The 17357-nt window shown below is 34.7% G+C and overlaps 2 protein-coding genes across 3 annotated transcripts; one reads left to right on the forward strand and one right to left on the reverse strand.

The window, feature by feature from the left end:
- Window positions 1-3282: 3282 nt before the first annotated feature.
- LOC120092763 (glucan endo-1,3-beta-glucosidase 11) lies at window positions 3283-7260 on the forward strand. The gene is made up of 4 exons (XM_039050953.1): window positions 3283-3590; window positions 3723-4822; window positions 6000-6204; window positions 7032-7260. Exons 1-3 carry the CDS (start codon window positions 3530-3532, stop codon window positions 6066-6068), a joined length of 1230 nt encoding a protein of 409 aa, XP_038906881.1. The 5' UTR covers window positions 3283-3529; the 3' UTR covers window positions 6069-6204; window positions 7032-7260.
- An 854-nt stretch (window positions 7261-8114) lies between these two features.
- LOC120092761 (ubiquitin carboxyl-terminal hydrolase 9-like) lies at window positions 8115-16804 on the reverse strand. Of its 2 annotated transcripts, none has more exons than XM_039050948.1 (13): window positions 16256-16804; window positions 15738-15995; window positions 15173-15317; window positions 14968-15027; window positions 14772-14870; window positions 13459-13839; window positions 13200-13337; window positions 11424-11594; window positions 10840-11097; window positions 10549-10697; window positions 9301-9849; window positions 8919-9189; window positions 8115-8707 (listed from the first exon to the last, which is right to left on the reverse strand). In XM_039050948.1, exons 1-13 carry the CDS (start codon window positions 16408-16410, stop codon window positions 8597-8599), a joined length of 2745 nt encoding a protein of 914 aa, XP_038906876.1. In that variant the 5' UTR covers window positions 16411-16804; the 3' UTR covers window positions 8115-8596. The 2 variants fall into 2 exon arrangements, with proteins under 2 accessions (XP_038906876.1, XP_038906877.1); XM_039050949.1 differs by having other exon boundaries at window positions 14772-14867; window positions 16256-16410.
- Window positions 16805-17357: the final 553 nt, after the last annotated feature.

Here is a 17357-nt window from a genome sequence, read left to right on the forward strand (position 1 = left end):
CATGGTGAAATACATTGTTAACTATATTGGGGCGGTCTTACCAAATAATTTCTTTGATTAGTTTTTTTATACCATCTCAGTCTCTACATCCTAATGTATGAGTGAACGAAAGAGGTGACTAATAGCTTTCAATTTGCTAATGTTAGGTTATTTCAATAGGGATGGAATAGCAGTCGTGTTGCCAAATTTACCCTTTCTTATTTTTATTTACTCCTTAGGATTTTAGAAAGTTAGAATTGAGTTACTTTGATAAAATTTAGAGTGCTTATAGTTTGATAAAATTTTCACAAATACTTTCCTTACGAAGGTATATATCAAACTATAGGAATTATTATAATCAATGGTAATAAGAAAATCGGGCTTTGTTTGATTATATTTTGTGTTGTTTACTTGTAGTTTGCATCCATATTGGAACTTGGCACATGAGTTCTACCTTTAAATCTCTAATCAACAAATGTAAATGGATTGACAATCGAGCATATTCAATCCAATTGTGTTTGAAAAGTACGTCGTATCGTTATTGTTATGTTTACTGTTATAGTTATCATTATTGTTATTGTTTTAGAGAAATATGGTGAATTTTGAGTAAAGCGATAAAAGTAGTTCAATTATATTTACTATTTAGGTTCATTACAATTGATCCCTAAATTTGCTATTGAAACTATTCTCAATTATCTTATAGGAACAAAAATTTTATCTTTTAAGTTTAATTTGATTTTTAGACCTTCTCTTCCATTTGGTTATTTTGTTTGTTTCTACTCTTTGATTTAGTTGGGGTGATATTATCTTGTGTACCTTTCTAATTTATTGTTCAACCATTTACATAATGAAATAGCCAAGATCCAAGTCGCGTATAATAGAGAATCTCAAATTCGATTAGAAACGAACATCTCCAACTTCACTCCATTCTATTTACCATCTCTAAAGTTGCATATGAATATGGTCACTACCAAAAGGAATAATACTTTATTAGAACATTCCTAAAAGAGTGAGAATATGTGCAAAACATCACGTGGGATGAGAATCATTGGAAGATAGGGTCATTAAATGTTGAGGAAGTTTTTAATTTTGACAAATATCAATTAAGATCGATATTAATTTAAACGATAATGAATCAATAATTTTGTTTTAAAATCGATAGGGTAAAATTTTCACACGTGTGTATAATTTTCATTTGCTTGTCTTACTCTATTTTTATTTACTTTTTTAAAATGAATTACTTGACAACTTTACTTGCTACTTTGATGAGATGTTTTAGAAGAATAATTATATTAAGTGATGTTGAGTTGCTTTTAATTGAAATAAAATGAAAACAACTACTTATCATGAAGAACCGGTTTAAAATGATTTAAAATGTTTCACTTCTGGAAGTTAGTTTAAATTGATAATGTTATTAGTTTGCTATTTAAAGTTTGTTTTTAGGGTACATTTATCATCTTGTAATCGAAGTCAATGCAACGCAATTTAGGCAAACGAGGTTCACCTGATTACTTTGTGGTTGTTTACACAACTTTGTAAATGGAAAGAAGTCATGGGGCCCATGTAATTATATTGCCCATAATCCAACAATTTGATTACTTCTATCTGATACTATGATTTCCTTTGCTAAATTATGGGGGACCCATCAAAATTTTCTTACATATTTTGCCCTTTTCTGGAGCCTCTACACCTCGATTTGATCTTCTTCTTCATTCTCACTACTGAGCCTATCAACATTTTGGTATTAACTTCTCCATTTATAGTCCCCGTTTTACTTCTTCGAAAGCATGTACGTTTCTAACCTCTTTCCCGGTAAAGAAACCAGAAACACGTCAGTCTCTTTTCTGAAGACCAAAATAACTCGGACTTGTCAAACTTTACACAGTTTTTCTCTCCATCCTAGTACTTTCCTTGAATGCCTCATTTTTTCTTTGCATTTTTTCATTTTTGTTCATGCTTGATCTCGCTCTGGCTTAGGGTTGATCTTGTTGTCGCTCTTTCTCCAACTCTTGCCATGTGACCAAAACCAGACATGCTAGGTACTTCTTGCTGTGGTTTACGATTGCAGAGTGAGATTATTGTTATTTTTTGAGCTTCCAATCTCGAATTCGAGTTCCAAATTTCTGATTGCGTTAATAAATTCCTAACTTGCTCTCCAACCTCATTTCACTCTCACTCCAACTTGCTCTGTAGAAATCAGACACGCTAGGCGCTCTAGCTTTGGTTTAATATTGTAGTTTGAGATTATTGTTATTCTTTTAAAATAGAAAAGAATATATATTCATTTTATAGATTTTAGAGTTGTTTACAAATATAATAAAATGAGTCTAACTTATTTACAAATAAAAAAAATATCACTATCTATTAGTAGTAGACAACAATAGGCAACAATGTCTATCAGTGTCTATCATTGATAGATAGTAACATTTTGCTATATTTAAAAATATTTCTAGTAATTTTATCATTTAAAAAAAGTACCCTAGATTTTATATAATTAGCGACTCTGTTTATATATATAATCATCTAAAAAAAATATTTGTTAGAAATATTCTATCACTTAAAAAAGAGATTATTTTGTAAATATAAGTCTACAATCAAATTAAAAACATGAATTTACATAACGAGATTTAAAATAATTATTATTTAATTTTTTAAAATGCTACATTTTTTTAGTTTCGGTATTAATTTTTTTAAAAAATATAAAATTTAAGTTACTTAATAGAATAAAAAAAATGAGGATTTTGGTGATCTTTTCAAATTTTATTCCCATTACACATTACGATGCAACCCATCTTATTACACGTTAGTAAACATCATGAATAATTTGATTACCATTGTAGCATATTCCCTTTACAACACAATCCAATTACGACCATACCCTAAATTGCAAATAAATAGGTAAACATACCCTTAATTTAATTTTCATCATGTTGAGGAGATTCAAACCTTGAACTTTTGGTCAGAATAATAACTTTAACTATGATCATTTGATTTAAATTTAAAATATATGATGATTAGACTTTAAGGTTTATTTTATTTTAGATCAGTGACTAAATTTAATTGTTGTAAATTTAAAGATTGGACGAAAACATGTCATGATGTTTGCATTAATCATATGTTAAATGGAAAATTAACAAATGATTGTATTGTCATAAAACAATTATACTAAATTGTAAAGTTTATTACAAAATGTTTTTAACGAATAGATACTCAACACTTTTTTTTCTTTTTCTTTTTTCTTTTTTCTTTTTTCTTTTTTCTTTTTTCTTTTTCCCGTTTTCCACTTTTTTACTTTACGCCGTCCATTTCAACGTTCTACAAATGACCATAACCGCACGGCTCCTCGCCTTACTTCCGCCGCACACTCAACTCTCTGTCCACACTCAAACTAGACGGCGGCCGGCGGGTCATCGTCGCTTTCTCCAGCAACCACCTCTCCGACGACGGCGTTTCTGTGCTAGCTCCAGATCGCTCCTTATTTTCACTCTTCAGTGCAGTGATTGGCATTTCCGGACTTCGAATTTCACTAAGACTACTGAAGTTTAGCTCCATGGAGCTGAGAAGGTTCGGATTCAAGCACTGCGGTTCGTTCGTTCTACTTCTGGTTTCAGGTGATCTGGAATTTCATGAGCTTCCGCCTTTTTTTTCTTTTTTCTTTTTTTTTTGGTTTAAGATGTGGATTATTGTGAAATTGTGGTGTGTTGCTCAGTTAGAGCTATATTGAATTTTGTGATTTTGTGAAGGTTTGTTGTTGCTACCTGTTATGGTGAGCTCAGTTGGAGTGAACTATGGTCAGATAGCGAACAATCTTCCTGCTCCGGAGAATGTAATTCCGTTGGTGAAATCAATTGGAGCTACAAAGGTGAAGCTGTACGATGCGAGTCCGAAGGTTCTTCGCGCATTTGCTAATACGAGCGTGGAGTTCATAGTCGGACTTGGAAACGAGTACTTGGCTAAAATGAAGAATCCGGCATGTGCTGAAGAGTGGGTGAAGAATAATGTTCAAGCGTACTTCCCTGGCACTAAAATCACTTCAATCTTCGTCGGCAATGAGGTATTAACCTTCAATGACACTTCTCTTACTGCTAATTTACTACCGGCGATGCAGAGCGTGCATACAGCGCTCGTAAATCTAGGGCTAGATAAGCAGGTGGCCGTGACGACGGCGCATTCTTTGGCAATACTTGAAACTTCCTATCCGCCTTCCGCCGGAGTCTTCCGTAGGGATTTAGTTGATTGTTTAGTCCCAATCTTGGACTTCCATGTCAAGATCGGCTCCCCGTTCTTGATCAATGCGTACCCTTACTTCGCGTACAAGGCGAATCCGAAGCAGGTTTCGCTGGATTTCGTTCTGTTCCAACCGAACCAAGGGGTTTTAGATCCCGGCTCGAATCTTCACTACGACAACATGTTGTTCGCACAGATCGACGCAGTTTACTATGCGCTCGCCGCTGTTGGTTATAAGAAACTTCCTGTTCATATATCGGAGACTGGATGGCCATCGAAGGGAGACGAAGACGAGGCCGGTGCGACTCAGGAGAATGCAAAGAAGTACAATGGTAACCTACTCAAGTTCATCTGCCAGAAGAAGGGGACGCCATTGAGGCCGAGCTCGGACCTCAACATTTATGTGTTTGCTCTGTTTAACGAGAATATGAAACCTGGACCAACTTCGGAGAGGAATTATGGTCTCTTTAAGCCTGATGGTACGCCGGTGTATCAGCTCGGATTTTCCATTAACGACGCCGTTGGAAACGGAACTCATGGCACTTCCAGCTCGCAACCTTCGCCGCCGGGACCTCCCACTACCTCCACTGGTTATTTGGCCATTTCCTCCGCCATGGTAATTTTTCTTTCTCTGTTACCTTTATTGTTTCAATGATTATTGCATCTTTTTTGCTTGATTTGCGTTGGGTTCATAAAGTGACAAAGGTAGAATTAGAAGCAAATACAGGGTTAAGAAAAATGAGCTACTCTTTACCATAGTTTAAATTATAAATTTGGTCTGAATTTAATCCCTATAATTTTATGAAACTTCATATATAATCTTCATAGTTATAAAACCTTCGTAGATAACCTTCATATATAGTATCTACGAAGAACTATTTATAAACCTTTTATCAAATCATAGAGGCGGTTTATGAAAATTTTATCAAACTATGGAGACTAAATTGTAATTATAAACTATAGAGACCAAATTCTAAATTTTTTAGATCAAATTTGCGACTTAACCTTTTGCAAATTTATCCCATACATTTAAAGTTCTAATGCTTCAGAATTATCAGCCACATTCTTGCAAAGCTTCCTTTAATGTAAAAAGTTTTTATTTTTCACTCTCCCAGTAATTCGGGGGAGAAACTTTCTGATCACTGGAGATTGAAGTTGGGTCGTTCCCTTTTTTTTTTTCCCTAATAATAAAAAATTGATAGAGAAATCAAGGAATAGGAAATTAGAATGGTGAATATGAGTTGGAAAGTGTTTGAGTGGGGGCCATTTCTGTGATTTCGTTGGTGGGAGCACATCATACATTAGCCCATTCGTAACTCATTGGATTCTCATCAGTTAATTTTGAGGCATTCTAACATTTTAATTTTCAGCCTTATGCATATCCCTATTCCCAGTGTCGTGGTCCAGAACAAAATTTGTTTTTATGATTATTTCTCACAAGAGAAATGGGTATAATTCGGTAGTTTTCTTGAATTTAATTGTTAAAATAGACATTCCAATTCCTTTTGGAAACTCAAGCTATCAAACCAAGTTGGTTGTAAAATGAGCTCAAGTTCAAACTTCTGCTTTAGGATCCTTTTATGCAACACAATGCCATTTTTTGGAGGTCAAATTTCCCCCTTTCTCTTGATATTGAAAATTTACTTGCAACTAACTGAATCTTCAATTATTCAAAAGAATTAAATGACTGGATATATTTGAGTAAGTTGCTGTTCCATATTAGAGCATTATGTATCTGTTTCGCATTACTGTTTGTGGAGACTGAAAAACAGTGATGATTTTTTTGATGGCAGGAGAGAAACCATAGGGTTGGATTCTTGTCAGCGTTGCTGTTTCTGATGCTGTTCAAGTTGCTACTTTGAATTTAGGAGATTATTTATTTTTCAATGTATGTTTCCGAAAGATGCTTTGGATTTATTTCATTTATCAGAATCAGCCGTTAAAAGCAAATTGGAAGATGCTAAAGAGAATAAGAGGCAGCGTCGGATTTGGGAAAAGGTAAAAATTCTGTTCCTTTCCTTGTACGCGACTACCTTCTCTTTTCTTTCTCTGCCTTCCTTTTTGTCATTCTTTTGTGTGTGAGCATAACAAAAGTTATTCGGCTTCTCCTTTACTTCTACTAACGAAAGGTAAAAATTATGAATGGAAACCATTTTTGTAGTATCTAAAGCAGTTAACTAAAATGGCAACAATTTTGATTTTCAAGTTCATGATATGTTTCTTCCTATTTCTATGATAGTTTTCACATTTCTTAGGACACTTATTTTTAGTGAAATTCTAAAACTACTATTTCTAGTTTTCAACATGTGGGGTGGTGTACAATTCCTTGTAGACCGTCCTTTTTCTTTTTTTTTTTTATTTATTTATTTTTATTTTATAACATATAGGGTGGGAAATTAAACCTTTGATTTTGAGGTTGATAATGCAGGTATTATACCAGTTGAGTTATACTATTCTCCATACTTTTTTCTTTTTTCACTTATTTTGGACATTTTCTATACTTGATATCTTTGCTTTCCTACATCTTAGTTATGTAAGATGAATGAAGATTTGGTCATGCAAAACTTGTTTGTAAAGGAGGATTAAGTGGTAATGGTCGAACATTTTCATGATATAAAAGCAACAATATCAATGAAAGTTTCTTGAATTTACCACTAGTCACTTAATAGAGTGGGCAAACAACTGACACAGCCATGTGATAAAAGAAAAAGTTCAGTTTGGAATTTTTATCATTTCCTTTTTTTGTATGCATTCTATTTGGTATTATGAGCTGGATCTGATCTGTTAATATCTTTTTTTTTTTTTTCTTATCTTGCTTTTTACAGGGATATTGATATTTCAGTTTTTTAGTAATTAATAATTCTGATTGTGAATTGGGTTCGTGGATGGACATAAAATCTGGTGGATGGATGATCCAAACTTGTTTTTTTGTAATGCCATTTGGTATCTAATTTTATTAATTTTGCCATTTTTATATACCTCTCTATTCTCCACACTTCTGGCTCTAGTTGGACTTTTGTTAAATATTCAGATATTTATTGGATTTGCCTTTTTCTTTTTACAAGTATACCAATGCAAATATGAAAAATTAACCGAAAAAATATATATATTTTTTACATTTAATTTAATTTGGAACTATTTGCATGGAAGGGAAGAGTTTGATAATCAAGCTTTGGAAATGACAAATTAAGCACGTATTATGATTGAATTATGAATTACCAGTTTCCCAACAAATGCGGTTGTAAAATATGGACTTCGATGTCTGTCACTTCTTTTCTCCTATTGGAAATCGATGTCTGTCACTTCATAAAAATGGCACTTCAAGCAAGCAACCTTAAAATACTTCTACCAGTCATAAAGGCTGAATTCTATGAGCATAACTACGGAAATGTTTCAGATCTATCCTTTCATATTTAAATCTAACTTATAATTTTACAAAGGGTAGGACTTGGATATCTTATTTATGCATCTCCTCATCACTCCCACAAAAAAAAAATTAAAATATTTCCAAAAAGAAATAAGAAATTTTTTTTTACCACAAAACAAATTATAATTGAACAATTTAATGAGATGCATAAATGTCTAGTATAGGATGTTCATATTTCCAAAAAGAAATAAGAAAGAAAAATTTGCCACAAAATAAATTATGATTGAACAATTTAATGAGATGCACAAATGTCTAATATAGGATGTTCGAATTCCAAACTCGATTTATAACTAAAGTATCCTTTTCTATACAGAGTTCAGGAACAATAAATTCAAAACAGAAATATTTAGAAGTTCATGGAGAACTTAAATTGTCATTTAAAATGATAACAATGGCAATGGGTTAGTAGAAATACAAAGGGTTAGTAATATTTAGCATTACACTAAAAGTTTCCTTAATGACGGCTCCTATGGGAACATTATGACATGAGAAGTATTTCAGGCTTTCCAAATTGATGATTTAATCAGAGTAACAATAGTAGCATGTAGAAAATATAAGAGCTAACAAATGAATGGCAACCGCCACTTTGCCTCTAGAGGCACAGCTTTGCTTACAAATCTACACTACCCACCTAATCACACAACAAAATTTCTCTCAAGAAAGTTAATGAATAAGTGAAGTAATTTCAATAGAACTAATCCAGTTTTGATTATCAAATCATATACGTTGCTGAAACCAGAACTCAATATTTTATGTACCTCCAAACTGTAGAATTCCGCATTACTTCTGGCAAAATCAGATCTATTCTATTTCTTTCTTTCCCCTTTGTTTGGCCTTGATTAATGCTTTAAACCATGATAAACTAAGCTTCCTTGTAGCCGCCGGAATGAAGCTGAAACAGCAAAATCCAGAGTTGCCACTTCTAGTAAAGGATTTGTTGAGCTTTGTCGTTCCAAGTCAAATTTACACCCTTTGATAGAACAACAAATAAGCAGCTGAGGTCTTGATCTCTTCTTCGCCGACCGGGGAAACGTGGCTGTCATCAAAGTGGTACCATCTCTTCTCGTCGATTAACTGCAGATTTGAATAACAAGATCCGTGACCATCACAAGAAACTATCATTTAAAGTAATCCTTAAATGGTTGATAACTTTTCTTACTAAGAAAAAGAGGGAAAATTCAGGTTATAAATAATTTATTAATTGGCTATGAACCTTAAAACTTTCAAAGTCCAAGTACTCAATTCATGCTGCTCGGGATATATCGAAAGAATTAAAACTCCGTACCTTCGCATATGCAGTGTAATGCCCACCACCAAGACCACCATAATGGTTGCTGATGGCATATAGATTGTACAAGTAAGATTTTCCATCATTGCTTTTGACATATTTGCTCAAATCAAGATTGTGAATGGGGAAATCAACAAAGGTATCAAGTTTGTTTTTAAGGTATCTGCTGTATGAAAAACGTTTCAGGTGAAAAACAATAATCTCTGGCAACATCCACAAGTCTAACTTCTTTGTAGCCTGTCTATGCTCTTTGCACCCAGGGCAGTACCTGCGCAAAGAGGAAATTTAAAATGGTGCAAGACAAACAAGTATATAGTTAGAGCCACAATATATTTCGGATATATTCAAAATAAGATTAGATTAAGGGACACAAAATTACCACATATCATCAGGACCTAAAGGTTCTTCGGTCAGGAATGCTTCCAAGCAAGAAAATAAAGAGATTGCTTCCTGCCGTGTTTTCTTCATGAACCTTGTCTGGTGAACAGGAGGAAGATCCTTGATGTAGCTCACATCATATAATTCATGTTCTCTGCCGTTCCAATCTAAGAAAACCTTTATAAGTGGACCATATTTTATAGCAGAATCCTTGTCAATTGGCTTGCAGCTCAAGCCCCCATCGTCAGTTAAAAGAAGTTGAAAGGATGGCTCGTTCTCAGATGCTTCCTCTACTTCAATGTCGATTGCCTGGCTCCTAGAAACAGACTGAGGACTGCCGTTGGCTGGTTCATCATTCATTTCAGAGACAACGCCATTTTCTTTGCTAGCATGAGCTTTAGTTGAAGAGTATGTTCTTCTCAAGGGCAATAGGATTTTTGACACAGCTGCATTTATGTCGGCTCCACTATGAAAATCTTCTCCCAAATATGTGACTAGAGGAGTTCCAAAAAGCTTTCTCTCTGTCACTTTCACACGGTCCATGGAGCATCTACAGACCAAAAGCCACATTAGCAACATTCAGGCAAACAGAAAACAGAATAGTATAGGACGAAAATATGCTGATAAGTGCCAAGCTCTATCTACCATACGAGAACTTGAAATGGACATGAAAATCAATAATGAAACACAATCACTCTCATTCGAAATACAAAATATTGAATGGACCACAAAGTGATAACTTCGAAGTTCGCTGTCAGAATGAGGAAGCAATGAGCCACTTATTTAACGTTATTTCATTTCCAAGGAATGGTCTTCCATCCTGTGATTGGAGCACAGCCTCAACTTGAAGCAATAAATAGAAAATCATTTGCAGTTAGATAAACTCTTTGATCAACCTTGTCTGGGTGTTGGTTCTCCATAGAAAGTGTTTCGTGGTGGTGGGTTCACTCTTCCCTCTGCCCAAGTATGTTCTTTTCTATTGATGAATACTTTTTGTTTCTCATCATTTAAAAAAGAATCACCAAAAACTAGAGGGGAAACAACTACTCAAGAAAGACACTGAACAACAAAAAGGAGTAAGCAAACATGAACTTGATTACAAAGTCCCGAACATCCGATTGTCAGGTAGCCCCCAGCCAAAGTGGCTTAAAGCTGACATGCCTCATTCAATAACCCCACCTTATTGGATATGACATACTTCATATAACAAACACGCGACATATTAGAATCTTCAAAAAGGAAAGCATACTTTTCCGGTGATCTATGAATGATCTCTAGCTTTGGTCTTCCAGACTCCCTTTTCGGAAGGCGATAGGCTACTAGATACTCTTCATCTTTAATTGAAGTTAAAGATTCATTAGGGCTATCCAAATATCGGTAAATACGGTGATCATAAACCTGACAACAAAAAATTCAAAACTTCAGATAAAAGTAAGAAAGGAAAAGAAAGGAAACAAAAGAAAAGAATGGAGATCATACATCAAAATAAAATATTACAATAGAAGAAATAAGAAAGCATAAACCAAAGTCATAAGCTAACCTCTGCAAGCAGAAGATTTTCATCACTCTTCAAGCAGCATGCCATAGCCAATGCAACGGTGAGATCTTTGGTGCAACCATGTCTTTGCACTGACACAGTGTATGGCATTGGAAGACCACTACCGTCACCATAGAACACAGTCACTGTCACACTGCGAGTGACAGTTGAAGGTAGTGGCAACGATAAATACATAAATGGATCAAAAGTAATTGAGATTTTTCCACAAACTGGACAAACCAATGTTGACTTATATTGACCCTGTGATGAGTTTAACCAATCGTACGTTATTAGAAAATAAAATAAATCATTTAAATCATAACTAAATTTCCAAACCAAAAACAAACTTAAGACATCCCATCTATCTCTATTAAATTAAGATGAAACGGCATGCAAGTGACTTTAATTGAAATATTGAAAAGGATGATGTAATTTATGAGAATAAACACGAACATTTCTTAGCACAATTAATATTTATATAACTACAGATCATACAGCTTGGAACTACATACAATAATTAACATAATAACGGTGCCAAGCAGGATAATTATGCAATGAGATTCCCACATATATCAAAAGCCACTTACTTGACAAACATCCACAATTAAAGAATCATTTCTTGCTTTATGGTATCTCCAACACTCCTCTGCAACTTCTGCATCTGGACGACCATCAGAATCCTTTGCTTCAAAATAAGGCTTCCGTTTAACACGATTCAAATCTTCATGCAGTCCATCCAGTAAGAAGGCAAGAAGTTCCTATAAACAGACATTGATGATGCCAGTTCTTTTTTTAATGGATAAAGTAACCACACTTTCATTGAGGGAAAAAAAAAAATGAAGGGATGCAAAGGAATACAAAAAAACAAGAGCTCACAAAAAATACAAAAGCTAACTAAAAGAAACGCCTCCAGTCAAACAAAATAAAACTAAGTGGATAATTACAAAAAAAAAAAAAAAAAAAAAAAAAAAAGTCTTCCTAACTAAAGCCCACAAGGAAACATGGAACCTAGCAAGGGACCAAACATGTGTCCACTCCCACCTGCCACAAGAACTTTCCTTTCTCACTAAAATGAGGATCAAGAAGGAACTCTTCGAACATCTCTCAGCAATTACACTGTCTAGCTAGAACAATACCAAACTCATCAAAGAAATAAGTCCACACAATAAGAAAAATCACAATTCAAAAGAAGATGGTCAAGGTCCTCTGCAGCTCTCCTAAGAATAATATACCACCACAACCCCATCAAGGAAGGCATCCTCGACACCCTGTCTAAGATACTGAATCTACTATGGAGAACCTACAAAATAAAGAATAAAGCCTTCTTAGGTAAGGAATTTTCATCTTTCACATCGAGGCAAAGACCTAATCTCTCAAGGGAAAAGGGTATGACAGAAAAATGGAATTACAGGAGAAGTCCTCCAAGGGATTGGGCACCACACATGAAAGCCCCTTCTCCCATCAGAACACTAGAAATCCCCCAATAAAGAGAGTAGATTAACAATGTCTCTTGTTTCCCTATCAAATAACGACCGACGAAACCCAGGTTAAGGCAAAACGTCAGCCACCAAAACATTCTTCATGGAGGACAAGTGGTAAAGACGAGGAAAAGCTGGACAAAGGGTCTATCCCCTAACCACCTATCTTCCTGGAAAAAAGTATCATCCCATCCCCAACCAAGCTACAAATAAACAGAGACAGATAAGGAAGCTCTCATGCGATACCTCTCCAAAGAGACTTGGACGTGCCCCAACCCCATTAAAGCATAAAGTGAGTTACATGCTTGAAAGCAGTGATATTATACATTTTTTTAAAAAAAAACCCTCAGAATCATCTGTGTTAAGCATATAAATATTTCAAATTATGAAATCTCTATTATGAAGTTTCTAAAAGGACGATCAAAAGAAAAATAAATTGCATATGTATTTAGATGACTTAGAAGAAAAACAATCTAAAGAGAAGAGAAGATGACGTAGAAAATGGCATCATAAATGCCTGAGTGAGACTGCCTCATCAAATGCTAGGCATGATAGTTGAAATCTCATCAAAAGATAGCCTATTGTCCACGTACCAGAAATGACATTAATTCAAAGACCTTAACAAAATTGTCAGCTTACCACTAATTGCCATTAGATGACTGAAATAAAACATATGAAGCTTCCAAAGTCTATAAAACTATTCACAACTACAGTATCCTTACTTATAAGAAACTTTTCAATGAATTCAGCTGTTCACAACTAAAATAAAACAATAAAGATGCAAACACAGCAGTATCCTAATAATGGGAGCATAGAGAGATGACTTAGGAAATGAGCAAGACCATGTATGACACAAGGATTATTGCAGATATATATGGTACTAACTTGGGAATCATGCTGGTTATAACCACTGAACTGAGGAGCAAACCGAGCTAACTTTCCCTTGAATACACGTGGTGCAATTGTGGTTTGTCCCGACCATAATTTCCTCAACAATTCACCAAAAGCAAGGGCTAATTCTCCCTACAGAAGCATTGAATATACCCACAAAATCAACTTTAACTTCCACAAAAGCAAAATCAACCAACGAAGGACTAAAAATATATTTTAGAAAATCAAAACTGAGACAAGAAAAGCCACCTACGTGCATTCCCAGAGGATTCTCTGCGTTGATCTCATCAGAATAATCTTGTAAAAAATACTCTACAAGGGGTGGCGTGTGAACTAAACATTGAAGGGCGCTATTCATGAAACATGTATTTCCTAAATTCTGCAACCCTGCCAAACCACCCTTCTCTCTTTTCTTAGCAGTATTACTAAGATCATTTCTATCATCTATGTCAGAAACTGATGTGCTTAAAGAACTTCCCTGATAACCATAACCAGATGAATGCCCATTTGACATCACTGGCCCTCCTGCAATTGACAGAGGTGACCTTGAAGGTTCAAGGGCTACCAAAGCTAACTCATTTCGAGTGGCATCCATGCCAGTCTGAGGAGTAGGTCCATCAACTTCAAGGAGGATCTGCAGAAGAGGGTGTAAAAGTGCATGAAAAATAGATGAATTTAGAATGAGCATCTCCAATAAAGTGAATTTACAAGAATAAGATCCCCAAATTGTCGATTGTCCAAATTTGAAACATCAAAGAATAAGTATCTCGTAATAGATAACAAATATGACAGTTGGTATACGAAAGATACGACCAAAGCCACCCAAAGCAATACATAACAAGAAACACCGTTAAATTATGGGTCACCATTCATCAAATACACACACTCACACGCACATTCACCCAGAACGGCCAGAACCAATTGAGAGAGTATTCAATTCACAAAGCCCAGTCACTTAGAACTTTGCTTAAAAAATCAAAGTCACTCTTCCTCATGGACTCGAGCTTCTTCCAGAACTCTCAACCCAATTATCCATCTCATGTTCAAGTTATGTTCCGTTTCATTCTTCTTACCTCAAAACCCCCGTACAGGCTTTACATATGGGACCCACAAACTCTGATAAGTTACAATTCTGATATAGGAAGCAAGAAATTCTGCTAAAAATTCCATTTCATTAGACAGGTGATATCCAATTGTAAACACACCCAAGAACATGCTACTCATGGCATGCCTTAAAGAATGGACCCAAGCTTTCTAACAAAGCCACCAGAATTTTAAGTGATGTACTTGAACCACTTCCAATCAAATTTCATGATTTTCACTACCATTCAAGCTTTCTAATAAGAACCGTCTTCCAAGAATAATGATGTCCAACATGAATGGTAAAAGTTGTCAGCGTAACAAGTAATTAATGTTTCCTTAAAATAGCCACACATTAGGATTGAATGAATCATAGGAAATGAAAGCAAGAAAGATTTATCCACTATTTATACACACTCCCCAAAGTTAATCCTTCTTGGATCAAAATGCCTATACTATAAATAGATCAATCGAATAGGTACTCACATGTTGATTCATCTGCAAGTTTAGTTCTTCAAGAGTTTGGCTTGTCACATCCAATATTGATTGTTTTTGCTGGTTGAAGTAGTCCCATATACACGCCTGCTAGATACCAAAAAGCAGTGATCCAAATTAGTTGTAGAAGATAATACTAACTTCATCCCATCTCTACAAGCAAAAGGAAAGGAAGAAGGTCAGAAACCTTTTCTTGCTTTATTCCTTCAAGTGCAAACACCTTCTCACGAAGATCAGATATGGTGGCCTGTAAAGCAGAGAGTGGGTAAACAGAATTCTGTATTTGCTAACAATACACATCCAGAGAAGAGTAGGACATATATGAATATAGACCAACAGGCAACATCCAAGTTTCTAATGAATCAAAGGAGAGGGAAAAATATGAAGAATACCTTCTTGCTCAATCTTATGGTACATTCACTTCCATCTCTGGCATCGATCAATTTTAGACAAAGTAGGTAAACCTCCACAGAAAAATTCTTTTGATTGACACCTTGAGATATCATCTTTCTTGGTAATGGTGGCCCCCCTTTGTACCTACATGAGGCAGCGTCCTCACTCTTTCAGTTGTTGTATACACATGGATTCAAAAGGAAGGCATACAATACTCAAGAAACAGTATATTTTAAAAATATCATAACTTCTCATAATGCTGCAATATCTAGTTCATTTTGCAATTAAATTCCCAAGGCAATTGATATAAATAATAAATTGGGGTGCTTTTTCATAAATTCCTCACAGGAGTAATAACAGAAATTTGGTTCCTACTTTTTGGTTCAACCGTAGTCATACTTCAAATATAGTTATTATACAGATAACCATATAAAATTATAGATAGGAATTAAAGCATGTGGACGTAAAGAGTAATTCCTAATAGAGGCAAGAAGAAACAACAAAACAACAAATAGTAGAAGGGTCCAGGGGTAGTTTGATAATGAAAATGAGAGAACATCTTACCAATCATAAAGTTTTTCCCACACTTCACCGGGAACCAAAACATAATCCCGCCGTTCCTCCAAAAAACTTTTTAGCTCTAAATCATCGTTCTCAGAAGAATCACTTCCATTAATGATTATATCTGAGTTATCAATAGGACCAGGTCTTTCAACCACGTTTGAAGGAACCACATTGGAGTGTTGGGAATCAGAGGAATGATCTTCGCTAGAAAATTCTTCAGTGGGCAGTCCGACATATAATTGCCATCTTCTAAACCACCTGCATGAACAACAGCATAAACATTTCTAGCATTCCAATGAGCCTCATCAATCTACGTGTACAAAATTCATCCAAGCAAACCTCAAAGAAAATCAAGATCCCTTAGGATAAATAAATCGAACATGATATAGAATGCCCATAAATGCGTAAAACGTGAAATTCAAATTGAAAAGTAGAAAATAAAAAATTGAACCGAACCCACAATCAGAATCTTATAATCCGCCACCCTCTCAATATAGGGAAAACAAAAGAAACAATACCGATTAGAAACAACATAGTAGAGATTGCCTTCTTTTAAATTAGACTCGGATTCATTCACCAGTTCGGAGACGATCCGATTCTCGACATCTGGGGGGAGTGGGAGGCAACTTGATCCGCCGTTTTCCATCATAAAACCGGAAGCAGGAACGGTCATGATCAAAATCCCGATGGAAGATGAGGAAAAGGAAGGAATCGGAGGAAGAGAGTGAGTCCAGATATGGTCAAAGTGATGTGAATTGTGAAAAATGGAAATGGAAAAGAAAAGGGGAAGAAAAAGAAGATGGAGATGTGAGAGTAAAAAGAAAAAGGGGGTTATGGAAGAAGCGGAATGGTAGGACTATAAGGTCCGATCTCAGCGCAAAGGTAACCGGATATGAGAAAAAATGGGGGAAAATGGAAGAAAGAGGGAGAAGAAGAAGAAGAAGAAGAAGAAGATGATGATGATGATGAAGAAGAAGAAGGTATATTCGAAGGAACCCTAGCCTAGATTGCAGGGGAAGGGGAAGGTGGATGATGAAGAGTCCAGGGGCTAAACGGGAAAACTAAATTTTAATCAATTCAGTATTGAAATCTTAACCGTCGTTTTCAACTATAAGTTTGTTCATGGAACCTATTTTAATTTCCCCTTATTATTAATATTTAATCCATCTCCATCATTATTTCTAAACTTTTATTTTAATCTACCACCTTAGAGTTTTGAATCACTCCATCTAATCCTCCGTTTTATAGATGCTTGAGAATAAAGAATCTTTTAAAATAAACGATGTCTTATAATAAGATGTTCGAGAATCAAATAGTTGTATATCAAAACTATGTTTCTATTTAATTTATAAAATTAAGTAGGACAATCTTATATAACTATATTAGATTAATTAATTAAAAATTATATATTATTCAATATATTGATAAAAGTTAATTATTAAGAATCAACCATAACTTCGATTATTAATATTTAAAAATTGAGTAACTTATTAAATGAATGTCAAATTAATTATAATATAATACTTAATCATTTTTATAATTAATTATTATCAACATTTTAATTGAATAATATAAAAAATATATTTTAATGAACAATATATTATTAAAAAAAAGTGAAAA

This window comes from Benincasa hispida, chromosome 12, assembly GCF_009727055.1.
Source record: "Benincasa hispida cultivar B227 chromosome 12, ASM972705v1, whole genome shotgun sequence".
Classification (NCBI taxonomy): Eukaryota; Viridiplantae; Streptophyta; class Magnoliopsida; order Cucurbitales; family Cucurbitaceae; genus Benincasa; species Benincasa hispida.